At 40.1% G+C, this 18,586-nt stretch overlaps 1 protein-coding gene across 10 annotated transcripts in view; it reads right to left on the reverse strand.

The window, feature by feature from the left end:
- Nucleotides 1–18,586, reverse strand: part of KIAA0232 (KIAA0232 ortholog) — a 100,729-nt gene that overhangs the window by 24,535 nt on the left and 57,608 nt on the right. For all 10 annotated transcript variants that reach the window (XM_055385399.2, XM_055385404.2, XM_031010184.3 and 7 more), the window contains 3 exons: nucleotides 16,611–16,748; nucleotides 1,609–1,675; nucleotides 332–413 (listed from right to left, as the gene is read on the reverse strand). In XM_055385399.2, the coding sequence (XP_055241374.1) occupies nucleotides 332–413; nucleotides 1,609–1,675; nucleotides 16,611–16,748 (287 nt within the window). The remainder of the gene's footprint in view (nucleotides 1–331; nucleotides 414–1,608; nucleotides 1,676–16,610; nucleotides 16,749–18,586) is intronic.

An 18,586-nucleotide genomic window follows, 5' to 3' on the forward strand; every position in this document is an offset into this window, starting at 1 on the left:
GTGCCCGGCTGATAATCCTAATTTCTCACAGCTGTCTCAAAGGGCTGTTGTGAATATTAAAGGTAATAGTACATACATAGACTTAGCAAATAATAACCTTCTATGTTTCACTCATTTGTTCCACAAATATTGAATATGAACACCAAGGACAGAACCATCTTATTTCACCTTTGAATTCTCAATGTCAAGCATATAAGCACTTGATAAATGTTTCTTACATTATATATAATGAAACTAAACAAGATGACAAACAGAAAACGGAAACCATGTAGCAGTTATTCATTTGATTTTAACAAATGCACACTTTATTACTGAATACAATCTTACATACATTTCCACTTGATCCTTTGCTGGAGGGGATAATTCTGCCTCTGGAGAGGGAGACCCCTCTAACTTTTTGTGAATCTTCTCTTCTGTTACGAAACAAAAATTAAGAAAGATTTGTCTTATATCTAGTTAATAAATGCCCATGTATTTCAAAGTTTCTCAACTAATTTTAACAAGAAATAGAGACTTTGGTGCTTAAAAGGCAAACTCAATACCGATCTTTTTAATAAAAATTTATTTTTTCAGTGTGCCAGAGGGAATTCTCCGATTAAACCACATTAGCATTAGGCCAAGAGGTGAGAGTTGTTCATCTCGTCACTGATACAGTGCTCTAGAGGCACTTAATTAAGAGACTGAAGTCCCCTGTGTACTTATTAATTAGACCAGAAGGACAGAACATCTGTTTAGATTCCAAAAATATTTTCTCACAAAATTCTACACTCATAGACTTTACATTGACTCATCTTGACTAAAACTAATCTGTAAAGAATATTCTTTATTACAGTTTGCTCTATTACTTAACATGTAGGTGAGCAAGGGCTATTTCAACTAAAACAGGAAAAAGAGCTATCCCTTAGTTTAGCCTAGGATACTGCCTTAGGTTACAAATCAACTGTGCCCTTAAGAGGCAGGCTCAAGGCTTGGTGGGCAGCAAAATGACCATAAAGAGGGCAAGGAAACAAGGATCCTCACCCTTAATATGAAGGTCTCGTTCTTAGGGATTGCAAACAAGTTAGAAAAAGTATGAGGAGGATTCATATATCGAAATAACTAAATAAGCTTGCCAAGTCTGTGTTTCCAAAAAAGCTGAGTCAAAACAGAAGTCCCTTCCAAACCTGAAGTAATTCATGTCTTAACATCTTAATTTAATGTCTTAATTTAGCAGTCTTAACATCAACAGGCAGATATTAACAGAGGGGCAAGGATGGGGAAAGGAAAGAGACAATATTGTTCCTGATCTCTGAGCTTCAACTTGAAGCCAATGACAATTAAAAAAACCCAAAAAAACAGAAAACCATGAAGTGTTTCCTATCTCTGAGGGCACCTGTGGACTAAGTCCCTCCCTTGGTTGCAGGAATCTCTATGAGTGACTGCTGGGACTGACACAGAAGCCACTAACAGAGCTGCAGATGGAGCATGAGGCTGGCCTAGTGACACACACTGGACACAAAGAGTTTGTTCTGGTTGTTTTCTTTTCTGATCAATTCTAAGAGTTTCCCCAATCCAGATTCCTCAGGGATGTAATCCTGGCATGTGTGCGCACAGTGCTTTTGACCTCACCTTGCTTACTCTGAAGGTCTTTCAGTCTGGAGCAGAGCTCCTCCACTAAAGTCTCGATACCAGAGCTCTGCATGACAACAAAAAGACACATTAGGTTACAGCCAGGTATGTACAAATCAGGTATTTGTATACTTTTGTTTTTTTACAAATCATCCACATTCCAAAATAAATATATTACCAATATTTACGTGAATACTACAGTTTAAAAACTATAGGTTTGTAGATACAAATTGGTATACATGCTTATTACTAATAAGGCATATTAAATGAAACTTAGTGTTAAAATGTGAACATATTCATGTACCTCCCAGAATAGCTTCTGTTTTTCCAAAGGTGTGTCATCTTGCTCATGGGGCAGATTTAAGGGCCTAAATGTCCATCATACGACCAAAAGTCAGTCACCATCAAAAAGAGTATTAAATATTTATGTGAGCGAGATCTTATACCAGACTTAAAACAAAGGAAAATCACAAAACCTCATCTTAGTTCTCTAGGAGCTCACACCCTGAAAAAAACAAGGTGATTTTTTTTTTCTGTTTTAAAGAAACATGAACACTCATGATTAAAACAACAACAGAAGTCCAGAAAATGAAGCCAATATTGCAAATGTGAAAGCTTTGTCTTCTTTTCAGCATCTGGACCAGATTATCGACTTCTATACAAAGCTTGGGAGTTTCAAATTTAAGGAGAGTACATAGAAGAGTCTGGATTTGGGAGGGTAAAAATAAGAGTCAACCTTTAAAGAAAAATGAATGTTGAAAACAGGCACAAGCAAATAATCTTCCATTATGTAGACTTTAACTTTTAAGAGTCTCAATTTTTCACAGGAAGAAAAAAAAATTTTTTTACAGTGGACAAAAAAAGTCAATGTATTTCTCAGAAACTTTAGATTTATTCAGTGACCAAAGTCCTATTTAAACTGGAATCAAGTCCTTATTGGTGGGCATAACCCAAACAGATGCGCGTAACGGAGAGTTCTGCTAAGCCAGTGCCCTCACTAGGCCTTGACGGGCTAAAAATAGAACTTTACCCCATTCACTTAACTCAAAATGACTCAGCACAAATATTATAGATATCCTACATAAGAAATCCCACAGTTACACAGTTTGAATAGCAAGAAACAGATTACAATGAAAACAGTTAATTGTAAACATCTAGAGTTACATTCTGTCCACGTCATACCACAGCTTTTAATAGGAAGATAGAAAAATAGGCCAGACAAGAGTTGCCCTTTCCTTTAAAAACACTCTTAAAACCATGGCAGATATTAGTCATAAACACTGTTCAACCACAAACAGTTGCACCAGAAAGCACCTGCTTACCATAATGCTCAAGGTGTGACAAGGACGGCAATTATATTCCATTTCCTTCGGATCGTGAAACCAACACCAGTGTCAGCTGACACACTGCATACTGTTCTGTACAGCAAGCCTATGTCACTAGGTTTCTAAACCTAGGGCTAGTCTCCCAATGCAGAACACTGAACCTCTAGGGATCACTTATTAAACGTCTTCCAATACTCTAAAATGGGGTCCCATTTAATCAGAATGGTCATTACAACCTAGTGACTACATATTTTTTCATGCTTTGTCTTAGAAATTAATTACATATACACACATATATTTATTAATATATGAGTAAATATGTATATTATATATGAGTGATATATATATATTTGCTGTCATATATAAACATATATTTTTTTTGCTCTCATGTTTAAACAGCAGAATAAGAGCTTACTCCTTACTCTCTGTGTAAAAGCAAGCTCTACCAACCAGGTTTTTCTGTTCTTTTCTTGACTACCTGTAGCATCTTATATATTTTTTTAAAAAATCAGCTGGGCGCAGCGGCTCACACCTGTAATCCCAGCACTTTGGGAGGCCAAGGTGGGTGGATCACTTGAGGTCAGGGGTTCAAGACTAGCCTGGCGAACATGGTGAAACCCCGTTTCTACTAAAAATACAAAAAAATTAGCTGGGCGTGGTGGCAGGCACCTGTAAGCTACTTGGGAGGCTGAGGCAGGAGAACTGCTTGAACCCAGGAGGTGGAGGTTGCAGTGAGCTGAGATCGCGTCATTGCACTCCAGCCTGGGCAACAGAGCGAGACTCGGTCTCAAAAAAATAAAAAAAAATAAAAAATAAAAAATAAAAAATCATGAGAACCCTGGGTCACCATCACAGCAAGCTGGGAAGCATAGAGGCACAGCAGAAGCTGTCATCACCCTTTGTTGTCTCCTGGCAGGTGTTCCAAAGTGTTAATTTACAGTTTTAATGAGAAATTTTTATTCACTTTCCCAATTATATAAACCATTAGAAAATATTAATAATCAAATTTCAGTAGCATAGCATATCCATAAGGCCATTCAATAATATTTTGAGAGCCTACAGTATCTTAAAAAACAAAGAAAGATTAAGTTATATCTTAATAACAACTCTAAGGGAGCACAAGCTATAGGTGAAAAAAATGCTACCATTCCACCACTGAACTCATGAATTGCTTTTCCTAACTGTAAAAGGGATAATATCCACCCATCTTCCAGTATCCAACACATGTAAAACACTCTGCAAACCGTTAAGAGCAATCTAAAATTCAAATTACAGTACTCCAAACCTGCAAAGTGGCGAGCCACATACAGACGCTGCCAAGTTTCAGGACACGCTCAGTGAGCAACCCTCAGAATGCATGGCCAGCCAGCCACTAGTTTACCATGCACTGGCTCATTCACCCACCCAGTGAACAAATGGTTATGAGGACCCCTGTCCTCCTGAGATTTACATGATAATCACTCTAATTTCTCTGAGAAGAGGACTCAGTGGAATGTATTTGGGTTTGGGGCTTGGAGTCATGCTGGACTGGGTCTGAATTCTTGCCCTGCTACATTCACTGGGCAGCAAAGGGCATGTGTGCCACTTCCTCTTTCTGGACCCAAGAATGCCACCACTTCCCTCCCAAGATTCAGTAAAAAAAGCTAACATGACACATGTGAGGCATCCACAGCCCCTGTCACCTTAGTCACTTAAATGTTGGTGTCATTTCTAGATTTTGTACGTCTTTAATTTTCTACAATCTTGTTTTTTGATTCATCACTTCAAAAATGCCTTTAATTTTTGCTAAGATTTGATTTTGAGGTTGGAGGAGTAAAAAGATAATTAACCTAATGCATACCACCAAAACCCCTCTGGATTCTCCCTGGACTTCATGGCCTGCTCCTTCTCTCTCTGACCAACGCTAGGTTCTTGCTACTGCTACACTCTCTGCTTCTGGCTGTGGGGTGGGGTTGAAGAGTTAAATGATGATGGAGACTGAGCCTCGGTCAAACACAGCAACTGGTGTCCTATTACTTCATGAGGGTCTTATTTGTTCCCTGACAAATTCCTATCACTTCCCATCCCTACAACATTTCCAGTATTTCTCCATCTTCTCCATACTTCCCATCCTTCTCAACTTGGACCTTAGTTATTAAGTGTAAAGTAAAAGAAAGGCAATTTGACTTATTCTGCCTCATCTCTCCTCTCCATACTCAAAGGTTTCCGTGCCATATTAATCATCTTACAGGTTTCTCTTTTATGGAGGGTTCATTTAGACTGGATATTTCCTAAATGCTGGACAGGTGCCGCCATAGTGTGATCACTAACCTACATGATACTCAGTGTTAACTGCCTGTTCCATTTGCACATGGCTCAATGGAGTCAAAGAGATCTGGTTCTAAATTTCACCCCAGGGTTAACCACATGACCCTACATAAATCATTTACCTATCAAAGCCTCAGTTTCTACATCTGGAAAAGGGTGTTAGTATTATGGACACATTTCTTAATAGCTGGTTACTGAATTTCCTGTACTGGTCCCCTAATTTCTTTTGTCATCTGTTTACCATTTCTTCATCTTTTTGTTCTACTTTCTGGAAGATTTCCAGAGCTGCCTTCCAAACCATCTATTGAATTTTTCATTTCTATTATCATGGTTATAATTTTTAAAGGATCATCTCGTCCCTCAAATGTTTCTTCTTTCCAGCAACCTCTTCCTCGTTAAGAAATCTTCCACACTTCTATCTTTGGAAGATAAACCTATTTGTCAGTCAGGCACCAGAAAGGGATGGGGGAATCAGTCAGTCCCCAATTTTCATTATGGTGTCTCAGGCTTTGCCTCAGGGGTGCCTAGTATCCCAAAGTCCAGAACCTGTCTACTCAATCTCTCCAGAAAGTAACTGTCAGAGGAAAGGCTGTTACTCCGGTGCCCCCAATGAATTGTGCCTCCCAGCACTTGCCCCTAGGTTGGGCCCCTCCCACAGTGACTGGGTTTCACAATAAGATGTTGCCGAGTGTGACAGATGCCCTCCTGGAATGCTACCTTCTGAGCGTTCTCCATCTGCCATGTGCGGAAAGGTCACAGCTCCCAGCCATGCTTGCTGAAGCACCAGTCACATGAGGAAAGCAATCCTGGATGTTTCAGCTCCACCTGCCATCATAGACCCCAAGCAAGAACAGCAGAAGAACCTCCCAGCTGAGCCCTAGCTAACTCACAGATTTCCTCTAGTTGTTTCAAGCCACTAAGTTTTGGGGTACTTAGTCATGTAGCAATAACTGAAGCACAGGCTTTCAAACACTCCTATTTTCAGCACAGCCCTGCACATGGAGCTCTTTTACAGTTTTTCAGATCTTAGTCTTTAGCTTTAAAGCAGAGTTGGAAGATTAGTGGTAGGAAACCCAACTAGATACTGATAGAATGACTACTGGTGATCATAGTAATCATTTCACTGCAAAGCAAAGGATCAATTCCATACTTTAATGACTGGAAGTTTTAAAAACCCTTTTAAAATTTAGAATTAAATTAATGTTAAGCAAATAAGCAAAAGAGCACCAAGTGAGAAGACTGAGAATATGTGCCAGGGGTCACAAACTCATGCCTTCAATAGCCAGAGAAGCAATACAAAGTGAAAAAAAACTCCTCTAAATAAAAAGCTGTTTCTGCCAAGGCCCCTGTATGAGAGCTGTGATTCCTATCCTTGAACACGGAATGGTCTAAAAAAAACTGGCCCGTCTCCAGCTCTCATGCACATTTGCTCTCTAGAAAATGATACAGAGTAGGAGAGAAGTATCCAATGGATAAATATCTTTAAACATGATCTAGGGCACAGATTATGCACTCTTTAGAATGCTGAAAAAAAAAGAAGGTTAAAGTTTTCAACAAAAAATAGAGGATATCAAACTGTTATAATAATTAAATAATGTGATCAATCGAGGCTTAGAAAAAGGTAACCCCGCTCTTTAGCAGGGTGATGTAACATAAAGGGAACATGATCTGGACTTATGAGACCTGCTGTGCTGTGTGAAGCTGGACAAGTTATTTAACTTCTGAGCCTCCATTTCATCATTTTACAAAAAGAGGAAAATACTTCAACTTGAATTAAGTCCTTCAATTTTCTTAGTTCATTATAGCACCTTACGGATTTAGGCAAACCCCTCCCCGCTTTTTTTTTTTTTTTTTTTTTTTTAATTTTTGAGATAGGATCTTGCTCTGTCACCCAAGCTGGAGTGCAGTGGTACGATCACAGCTCACCATATACTTGACCTCCAGGACTCACGTGTTGCTCCCACCTTCTCAGCCTCCCAAGTAGCTGGGGACTCAGGCATGTGCCACCACACTTGGCTTTTTTTTTTTTGTTTTTCAGAGATGTGGTTTCTGCAAAACCCCATCTCAAACTGGTTTCAAACTGCCAGGCTCAAGCGACCCACCCGCCTCAGCTTCTCAAAGTGCTGGGATTACAGGCATGAGCCATCGCATCCAGGCAAACCCTATTTTTTATTATATGCAAAAAAGTCCTGTTTCTTACTTTCATATGGAGATGGCAGTTTCTTTTCCCTTTAGATATCTAACAAGTAAACTTCCTGAAGGATATTTGGCTACAGAAGCTCAGAAAGCTATGAGCTGAATGTCTGGATACTATTTGTTTCACTTCATGGTTCAATTAAGAAGAATAGTCACAACTTAGACCAGTTATTTTTAATCTAGGAAGGATGAACTCTTAAGGAGGCCACTAATGGGCATGTAACAAAGTAATTCATATAAGAAAAGTTTAAGTATAACATTCTGGTTAGGTCCATAGCTTTCATCAAATACTCCAGTCTATAAGGCTGACAGTTACAAAAAAACACTGACTTCAGTCAAGGAATCTGATGCCTAAGTATACATGCAAGAAAAAGTACTGTACATACGCACAAGGATAAGCAGGTAAGAATGTTCCTTTCGGCCGAGCATGGTGGCTCACGCCTGTAATCTCAGCACTTTGGGAGGCCGAGGTGGGCGGATCACGAGGTCAAGACATCGAGACCATCCTGGCCAACATGGTGAATGGTGAAATCCCGTCTCTACTAAGAATACAAAAATTGGCTGGGCGTGGTGGCATGCACCTGTAGTCCCAGCTACTCGGGAGGCTGAGGCAGAGAATCGCTTGAACCCAGGAGGCAGAGGCTGCAGTGAGCTGACTGAGATAACGCCACTGCACTCCAGCCTGGCACAGAGCGAGACTCCGTCTAAAAAAAAAAAAAAGAATGTTCCTTTCTACTTTCTTTATAATAGCCCAAAATGAGAAGCAATTGAAAGGCCCATTACCAGGAGAATAAACAGTGTTACATAGTTCACAATGGACAACTATTTAGGAATGAAGAATGAAGACATTATAAGATCATGTTATCAATATAGATAAAATTTTAAAATTTTTAACTAAAAGTTACAAAAATATATAGAGTATGGTATAATTTATAGAAAGTTTAAGAACATGCAAAATCATGCTGTATTTGTGTACACCTTCAAACAGTATTTAGTAAACATACGAAAATAAGCATGGGAAAGACAAACACCAAGCGGGGTATGATGGTGACCTGAGAGGGATGACCAGGAAAGTCATGAGGAAAGCGTACATGGGTCTCCAGCTGTGCCCCCAACACCTGGCTTCTTCAACTTCAGTGGGCACACAGGGATTCATTGGGCCATCATTTGGCCCTTTCTGGTCCTCAAACTCTTAACCTGTTTTCATACCCCAGCCCCTAACCCCACGCATGTCTATTTTATAGTGCCTCATTCTCAGATTTTTACAGCAGCCCCTTCCACTTCTGTGTCTGCTCTCATATTTTCACTTTTCAACATTTGAAAGATCAGAAAACTTCCTGTTAAAAAATCCAAATTTTCTACCTTTTCTAAAAAGAGATCAGAAGATCTGGGCTAGATTAACAAAAAGAAAATGGTCTATTTCTTGCCTGGTCCTCATAAACCACTCTACCCCACCAACCCTAGACATGCATATTCAGTTTATTCAGCTGCCTGTTCAAAAATCTCCACTTAGCTGTCTCCTAGGAGGCATCTCATATGTTAATCCTTATTCATACCACAAAGATGTTCCTTCCTTAGGTTCCTTTTCCTTAGTAAACAGAAATTACTTTTTTTTTTTTTTTTGGAGACCGAGTCTTGCTCTGTCACCTGGGCTGGAGTGCAGTGGTGTGATCTTGGCTCCACCGCCTGGTTCAAGCAATTCTCCTACCTCAGCCTCCTGAGTAGCTGGGACTACAGGCATGCACCACCACATCTGGCTAATTTTTTGTTTGTTTGTTTGAGATGGAGTCTTGCTCTGTTGCCCAGGCTGCAGTGCAGTGGCACGATCTCAGCTCACGGGAACCTCCACCTCCTGGGTTCAAGTGATTCTCCTGTCTCAGCCTCCCAGGTAGCTGGGATTATGGGTGGGCGCCACCACGTCCGGTTAATTTTTATATTTTTAGTAGAGACAGGTTTTTGCCATGTTGGCGAGGCTGATCTCAAACTCCCGACGTCAAGTGACCTGCCTGCCTCCTAAAGTGCTGGGATTACAGGCATGAGCCACTGTGCCAGGCCAGGAATTATATTCTTGCAGTTGCTCAAATCAAAACCCTTGGCTGTCTTCCTTGTCTCCTCCCCTTATCTCTACCCCACATCTAATCCTGACAGTTCCATCTTCGAAAACAGATGCAGAATCCCCCAGCCATCTGCCTTCTGGACCCCTGCAACTGCATCTTCACTGGGTACTCACAATCTGCCCTCTGTCCCTCCAGCACAGCTCACTTACCGTGTTCAGTTAGTCTCAGTGCAGCAACCAGTATGGTCTGATCAGCATCTGATTGGCAAGTAAGTCAGGTTGCACTACTCCTCTCCAAACCCTAACACTTCACAGCTGCTCAGGGGAAAAGCCCAAGTCCCTAGCATGGCCCGTGTGTCCTCAAATGCTCCAGCTCCACTGCCATCTATATACCCAAAGACATAGGACTTAGGCTTCCTCAGGCAGGACTGGCTGTGATCACACAACAACTGTGAGCACTCTCAGCTTTTCTAATCAGTGGCTTCTTCTCAGGGGGTTCTGGTCTGTAGAGAGAGCACAGCATCACTTCCTGCAATGTACATAATGTATTCAGACAGGCACCTCACACATTTTAAGCGCTCAATAAATGTTATCATTGTATTGATGCTCTTAGTATTACCCAGAAAAGGTTGGGTTCAACAGTCCATGTGTCAAGACACAGTATATAGTCATCCCTATATTGGGTCGGTTCCAGGACCCCGAGGATACCAAAATCTGTGGATGTTCAAGTTCCTTATATAAAATGGCATATTTGCATATAACCTACACACATCCTCCTGTATGTTTTAAATTATTTCTAAATGACATGTAATACCTAACACAATGTAAATGCTATGGGTGTAGTTGTCATACTGTATTTTTTAGGGAATGCCAGGAAAAAAGTCTATATGTGTTCAGCACAGACACAATCATCCATTTTTTTCCAAATATTTTTGATCCACTGTTGGTTACCTCCACAGATGTAGAACTCATGGGTATGAAGGGCCAATTGTATATGGTCAAAATTAACCTTGAAGGTAAACACTGCCGTGACATACTTTACATGGTTTTCTGTAGATATAACCCTGTACAGCATATAAATAATGCATATACAAAATACTAAGTTGTACTCTGTACTTTTACTGGCAGACTTAGCTCAATGTGAGAATATAAGCAAGTGAATGTTGAGACTCTACTTAGGGTGTAAGTCCTCTAAAGCTCTTTAAATAACAATAGGACTGGTCAGCTCCCCAGGGTAAGCTGCAGTGCTGTTACCTTCAAAACTAACACCCCAAAAGAATGGTATTATGAAAGAGTTATTGCATTTTAACTTTATTTACTCCTCAAACAGGGCCTCATTAAGTTTCTAATCTTCTAACCATCCTCAAAGTGGGAGATAAAGTACTAGCTTTGATTCAGTTTCAAGTGGCTCAATAAAAATAAAACAAATATAAGTAGTTTTTTTTTTAAGGGGGAAATGAAGAGTGGTTTGCATATATTTAACAAATACCAGGTATATGCCAGGTCCAGTCATAACAGGAATGAAACAGACAGCTTAGGATAATAATCACCTAAAAAATATGCATCTGGAGGAGGGCTGAATTGCCTATGACTGATTCACAATACCATTCCTCTTTACAGACCCCATTACTAACTGCAATCAAAGCATATGCAAAACATTTTATCGAAAACTTGCATGTTATTTGCATAGGTAAATGAAAGGGAATTAGCCAAGGCAGTTTTCAGCTGGGACGTAAAAACCAATAAAGCCCATCAAAGGTCATGATTCCCTGGAGAAATATTCACCAACTGCTCTGCCAACTTTTACACGGGGACAGCCAAATTTTAATCAATGTATAAAATTAAATTCTGACACAACTGAATTGCCCTTCTGTTTTGGCAATGTCTCTCATAAAATAATGAGCTGAGCAGGCCAAGAGAAGTGCCATCATGTGGGGTACAACTTGTTACAAGGATAAAGTGGAGGCACGGTGTAGTATCCCAAGTGTGTAAGTGGAGCCAGAGAAGTAAGCCATTCTCCTTAAACCATGACACCAGTGAACAGTCTGGTAACTATGGATGCTTTTATAGAAACAGTTCACACTGTAACTATAATAGTCACATACACGCATGGTCACATGTGTCACATACACACATAATAGTCACACACATAATGAGAAAATAATTCATCTCACATGTAATGCATAACATCACCAGTACTTCCTACCTATACTTATATCTAATATAATAATATAACCTATATTATTGTCTTTTAATTGCCATTAGCATTTTAATCTACTAGATTATAAACTGAACTGTTAGTGGTTTTTGATTGTGACCAATTAGTAGTGACTGTCTAAAGAGCTGTACTGAGAAGCACTTTTAAGAGGGCATTTGGACTGGATGGGAAAGCACAGCACACAGTACCACAAACACGATCATCCTCAGGAAATGAGCATACTTATATGCAAACATTCATGACAAAAACACAAAATAAAATTGTGCATTATAATTTTCGATGTAGGTCCTCTTTGCTCCTTTCTTTCCATTGAAGCCAATAGACAAATTATAAAAAGAAACCCAGGGGACACACGGATGGCCTACCCTTCATAAACTACCACAGAGTGATTCTTTCTATTGCAGCAGGCAATAGTTAAAGAGGGTTCTTTTCATTGGCTCCCCAAGAGGCCAGTGAGCTGGTTTAAGGCAGTGGTCCCCAGTGTTTTTGGCACCAGGGACTGGTTTCGTGGAAGACAATTGTTCCACAGACCAAGCAGGTAGGCATGGGGTTCGGGATGAAACTTCCGCCTCAGGCATTAGATTCTCATAAGGAGCGTTCACCCTAGATCCCTTGCATGCTCAGTCCACAACAGGGTTTGTGCTCCTATGAGAATCTACTGCCACAACGGATCTGACAAGAGGCGGAGCTCAGGCGGTAAAGCTTGCTCGCTGTTCACCTCCTGCTGTGCAGCCCAGCTCCTAACAGGCCATGTACTGGTACCTGTCCATGGCCTGGGGGTCGGGGACACATAGTTTAAGGGATCTATAGATTGATGCACAAACAACAGCTCTGGAGCAGGGACTGGGACTTGAAGACTCTCCTCATTCATTCCATAAGTAATTACTGAGCATCTGGTTATGCCTGGCACATTCACTTCCTCAGCTAATTTTAATTTGGTAAGATTTTTAAAAATCGTTGTTAGGAAAAAGCAATCCAACAATCTTTTTTTTTTTTTTTTTAATAAAATGAGAAGGAAAGAGCAATAAAAGTACAAATATGCTTTACTGGGGTTGAAAATAAAAATCCTGCCTATGACAGCCAGGCAAAGGAAAGCATTTTCCCAAAGCAATAACCTAAAGAATCAAAGATCTTTATAAGCAACAACCATTCCCTTGCACTGTTTCTATCTCATACTAAGTTCTTCACATCACACAACATACTCGGCTAGTATGAATTACACGCAAATTCAACAAGTTACAGGAGAAGGGTCTTGCATTGCTCATAGAAGGTTTTTATACTCTTCATCTTTTCACAGTTGATTTCAGCTGCCCCTGTCATTTCCCCAGCTTAACCATGAGTCAAAGGCTAGGCTCATTTCTCAGCAACTTTGGTCCAAAGAAGAAATAAGATCCTTTCTCAGTTTGAACCTGCACTACCCATATTTTCTTTCTGACTATAACTCAGCAGCTTCTTTGGATTTTGCTCAAATAATTTACCTGAATTAACTTCTCACTTGTTAAAAAAAAAAATCTGCATTCTGAATTCCTTTAAAAGCTCTAAACTACTTATCAATCTACAAATTATCAATGTACTCCCCTTCGGTGTCATAAAGAAAACACCATTTTGGCTGGGCATGGTGACTCAGGCCTGTACCGTGCAGTTTGGGAGGCCGACGCGGGAGGATGTCTTGAGCCCAGGAGTTCAAGATCAGCCTGGGCAACACAGGGAGACCCTGTCCGTGCACTTTTTAAAATTAAAACAAAAAACTAAAAAACCCACCATTTTAACCACAAAGTTTTCTCTGCCAAGTTTTCTCTGGGCACGTCACTCACAGCCCCTGCTGAAGTGATGAACCTCCAGGCCGCCCTGCCCCCTCACCAGGGCTTATCAAATCAGGCTGGCTCAAGCCTGATTAAGCCCAGGCTCAATCACCTGGCTCAAGCCCAGCCAATCAGATTCTCTCTCTAGATGAATGGTGTTGGACAGGAGAGTTCCATGGTCATGCTGGGCTGGAAGCTGGAATGGCCATTCTTCACTATGTGCTAAAGCAGAGAAAACCAGAGTTTGGACAGAGAGGGAATGACCCTGACTCAGGTACAGAAGGAAATGAGAGATTGTAGGTTGGTTGTTACCGAAAGTGACTTTGTCTATCACATAATTCCCAGTTCAGGTCTCTCGTGAGGCTGCTATACTTTTAGCACTTGGCTTCAGTGAAATATCCCTGTATCCTTTACATATATTTCTATTCTTCCTTAAACCAGGTTAATTATGTTCCTAATTGTTGTAATGAAATGGTGCCTAAGATAGCTGTATGTATAAGTGGTAACTTCCAAACTCCTATCCCATGCTGTATGAAGCAGCAATTTCAAGAAATTAAGAAGTTGGCCAGGCGCGGTGGCTCACGCCTGTAATCCCAGCACTTCAGGAGGTGGAAGCAGGTGGATCACCTGAGGTCAGGAGTTTGAGACCAGCCTGGCCAACATAGTGAAACCCCATCTCTACTAAAAATACCAAAATTAGCTGGGTGTGGTGGCAGATGCCTGCAATCCCAGCTACTCAGGAGGCTGAGGCAGGAGAATCGCTTGAACCCAGGAGGTTGCAGTGAGCCAGGTTTGCGTCACTGCATTCCAGCCTGGGCAATAGAGTAAGACTGTGTCGTCTCAAAAAAAAAAAAAAAAAGAAAGAAAAGAAAAAGAAAAAGAAATTAAGAAGTTAAAAAATCAGAGGTGGGGGAGAAGAAAACAGCTGGGAAGAGAAAAAATAATTGGATGAAAGGGTAGGCTTTTTAAAAAATAAATGTTAGATTCATTTTTAAAAAATCAGTACCTTTCATGTGATAAGCACTCACTGTGCTAGGCAGTAGGAGATAAAAACGATGGGTAACTTGGTCGGGTGCGGTGGCTCACGCCTGTAATCCCAGCACTTTGGGAGGCTGAGGCAGACGGATCACGAGGTCAGGAGATTGAGACCATCCTGGCTAACACGGTGATACCCCATCACTACTAAAAAATACAAAAAATTAGCCAGGCATGCTGGCAGGCGCCTGTAGTCCTAGCTATTCAGGAGGCTGAGGCAGAAGAATGGCATGAACCCGGGAGGCGGAGCTTGCAGTGAGCCGAGATGGCGCCACTGCAGTTCAGCCTGGGCTACAGAGCAAGACTCCGCCACAAAAAAAAAAAAACAAAAAAAAAAAGATGGGTAACTCACGGTCCTTGCGCCCAGTGAGCACAGTCAAATGAATGATTACAACTTAGGATGTGAAGGCCACGTTATTTGAGATATACACAATGTATCATGAGTATATGGCCAGGGGAGTCAGGCTTTCAGAGACAATTCTTTTTTTATTTTCTTGAGATGGAGTCTCCCTCTGTCACCCAGGTTGGAGTGCGGCGGCACAATCCTGGCTCACTGCAACCTCTGCCTCCCAGGTTCAAGTGATTCTCCTGCCTCAGCCTCCCAAGTAACTGGGATTACAGGCATGCACCACCACGCCCAGCTAATTTTTGTATTTTTAGTAGAGATGGGGTTTCACTATGTTGGACCAGGCTGGTCTCGAACTCCTGACCTCAGGTGATCTGCCCACCTTGGCCTCCCAAAGTGCTGGGATTACAGGTGTTGAGCCACTGTTCCTGGCCTCAGAGATAATTAGGAGTTGGATGAGAACAGAAAGGTGGGAAACACTAAGCAAGCCTTAAAAACCGTTTGCATCAGTGGCAGCCAGACAGAATAAACTTCTGCAGATTGTCAAAGATAACAAAGCCAATGATCGCAACACTAGACCATTCAACAATTAGTCCAGGAAGGAAGTTTCTGGAGGTCAGAATCCGCTCAATTTCGCCTTGCATCATAAAGGTACTTAAACCATACCTTCTCAAATAGCATGGTCAAAGCAAAATGACTCTTTCAGTAGTTATGATCTCACAGATAACATCTAAGAGTGAATAATAAAATAAGAATTCATAATATTAACTGCAAAAGATATTTTTTAATTATTTTGTTATTTCAGGAAACTGAAAGACATGAGAAATATTTTATATGAAATGCTAAAAGAATTAAATAATATTGTAATATTTTCTAAAAACAAAAAAAATATATAAATCATATGCCAATACAGTACTTTTGAAGTGTATGAACTGCTATTCCCTTCTAGGAATGTATCCAAATGTAATAATACAGACCACTGAAAAACCCCACATAACATATTCTAGACAGCATAACAGAAAAATCAAGAGCGGGCCGGGCGCGATGGCTCATGCCTATAATCTCAGCACTTTGGGAGGCCACGGCGGGCAGATCACCTGAGATCAGGAGTTCAAGACCAGCCTGGCCAACATGGTGAAACCCCATCTCTACTAAAAAATGCAAAAAAATTAGCCAGGCGTGGTGGCACGTGCCTGTAATTCTGGCTACTCAGGAGGCTGAGGCACAAGAATCGCTTAAACCTGGGAGGCAGAGGTTGCAGTGAGCTGCGATCACACCACTGCACTCCAGCCTGGGCGACAGAGCGAGACACTGTCTTAAAAAAAAAAAAAAAAAATCAAGAGTAAGGTAAACATCCAGTAATAAAGATTATATTATAATATTATACTGCTGTTGAAATATTATTTGATGAAATGCAACTTAGCCACTAAAAAGAATAAAGACAATGTAATAAGAGGATGAAATAGTCGAGTTGGAAAAAGGATATAAAATTTTGTGTATACTCTTAATTAGAGTAGCACATATAAAAGAAAAGCATATAAAACTTCAGAAAATATAGAAAAATACCATAAAGGAAAAGTGGTAATGTTCATGTTACTTGGTAAAATAAATAAGTACTTTGTTTTCCCAGTTTTTGGAGGTCAAGTTGTCATATTTGTAAACTTAAATCACCCCTTCTTTTATTCTCTTAAGTGTTAGAAACAAAATGTAAACTTACTTCATCAGAAGCAGATCGAAGACACTGGACAGCAGCCTGTTTTTTCATTTCTTCTAGAGTTAGATCTGAACATTTTTTCTTACTCTTTCCCCATTTCTTATAAGCTCCTTTTTCCCAGCCCAGGAAGATGTCATTCTCCTGCAATGAAATTGCACCAGGTTAAATGACCAGGGCTAACTTGGACACTACTATGTTCTACCTACCACACACACGCAGTCACAAAAAGGCCCCTTGCATTTCCATACGAGTTTTAGGATCAGCTTGTCTATTTCTGCGACGAAGGGAGCTGGCATTCCAAGACGGATTATCTTGATTCTATAAAACAACTTGGGGTGTACTGCCATCTTAATAGTACTGTTTTCTGATCACAAACATGGGATGTTTTCTATTTATTTAGGTCTTCTTTGATTTCTTTCAAAGATGCTTTATAGTTTTTGGTGCACAAGTCTTGCACTTTTGTCAAATTTTTTCTTAAGCATTATATTCTTTTTTATACTATTGCAAATGGAGTTTTTTCTTAATTTCATTCCTTAGGATTTTCTCTATATTCTATACAAGATCATGTCATATGTGACTAGAGTCTTACTTCTTCCTTTTCAATCTGGATGTCTTTTCCTTACCTAACTGCCCTCTTAATGCTGATTTATAAAAAAAAGTTTATGTATTTCATCTTTGAAAATGTCTTCACACAAATAGAAATTGCCAAATGCTGGTATTAATCCACAAGCATGAGTTTAACTGAACATATTTGGTTAGAAGGCATTTATAGAATTCTGTTAAATTCGTATCTTGATATTTGCCTTCTAGCATGTCAGTATATTGTAGATTAATACTAAGGAATGAAAGTTAATGAAAGAGCCTTGCTAACTTAAGTAGGCAAATAGATTTTGAGATAAAGAAATTTCCTTTGCACTGTGTATCCAGTATGAAAAACGCTGCTGGAAGAGCAGTTTGAGCCTGGACAACTTACCCATGATAAATTTGTGTGGGGATGGAGATTTCACTTCTTGTTTTAACTTTTGACAGAACAAAAAATGTATGAAGCAGCCTGACATTATTTATGACTTTATTATTTATTATTATTTGACTTTATTATGACATTATGTGACTTTATCACATTATTTAGGTTGAATTAAGAAACATCAAATCTGTAGCAAAAGCTACATAAACAACAGTATATCACACACACTTGTTTGCATTCTGTTCTTTATACTTATATTTGACAGGTCCCTCATGCTATTTTTTTCTTAATGTACTTAAGAAAAATGTACTTAACGTACTATGTTAATGTATCATAACTTAACCAAAATTTAACAGCATGGAATTGTTAATCACAGCTTAAAGAAATGAGGATAAAAAGAACCAAGATATTTCTATTTCACTTATTGTTATCCTTTTAGTCTCCTATCCTGTACTATTAAAAGTCTACTTATGACTGGGGGCGATGGCTCATGTCTGTAATCCCAGCACTTTGGGAGGCAGAGGTGGGTGGATCACGAGGTTAGGAGTGTCTCAAAAAAAAAAAAAAAGTCTGCTTATACATAAACATAAAATATTAGACATTTGTCAAATAGTTACTCAGTCCTAATCTTAAAGAAAGAACATAATTATCAAGTACCAAAAGCAGATACAACTAAGGAACTCCCCAGCATGAGAGTCTATTATCAGGTACTTTTCTAGACACTACAGGGAGGTCACGTAAGGCTAGAGTTCTGATTGACTTTTCCATGCTGTCTTTATCAAAAGGGAGATTGGGAACTGGGGGAGAAAAAGCACACGCCACTTGGAAATACACCAGCAGTCACTGGAGGCTAGCTGCTGAGCATACGCCCCTGCCTAACAGTGCCTAAATGACCAAAACCACAATGTGTCTGCATGGGATTAACACTACCCTCATCATCCCTTTGGCCACAAAGATTGGCTCAGAGAGAGGCACGTGGCCAATCAGAAATGCACATTTCATGGTCCTTGCTGGG

The sequence above is a fragment of the Gorilla gorilla genome, chromosome 3 (assembly GCF_029281585.2).
Source record: "Gorilla gorilla gorilla isolate KB3781 chromosome 3, NHGRI_mGorGor1-v2.1_pri, whole genome shotgun sequence".
Lineage (NCBI taxonomy): Eukaryota > Metazoa > Chordata > Mammalia > Primates > Hominidae > Gorilla > Gorilla gorilla.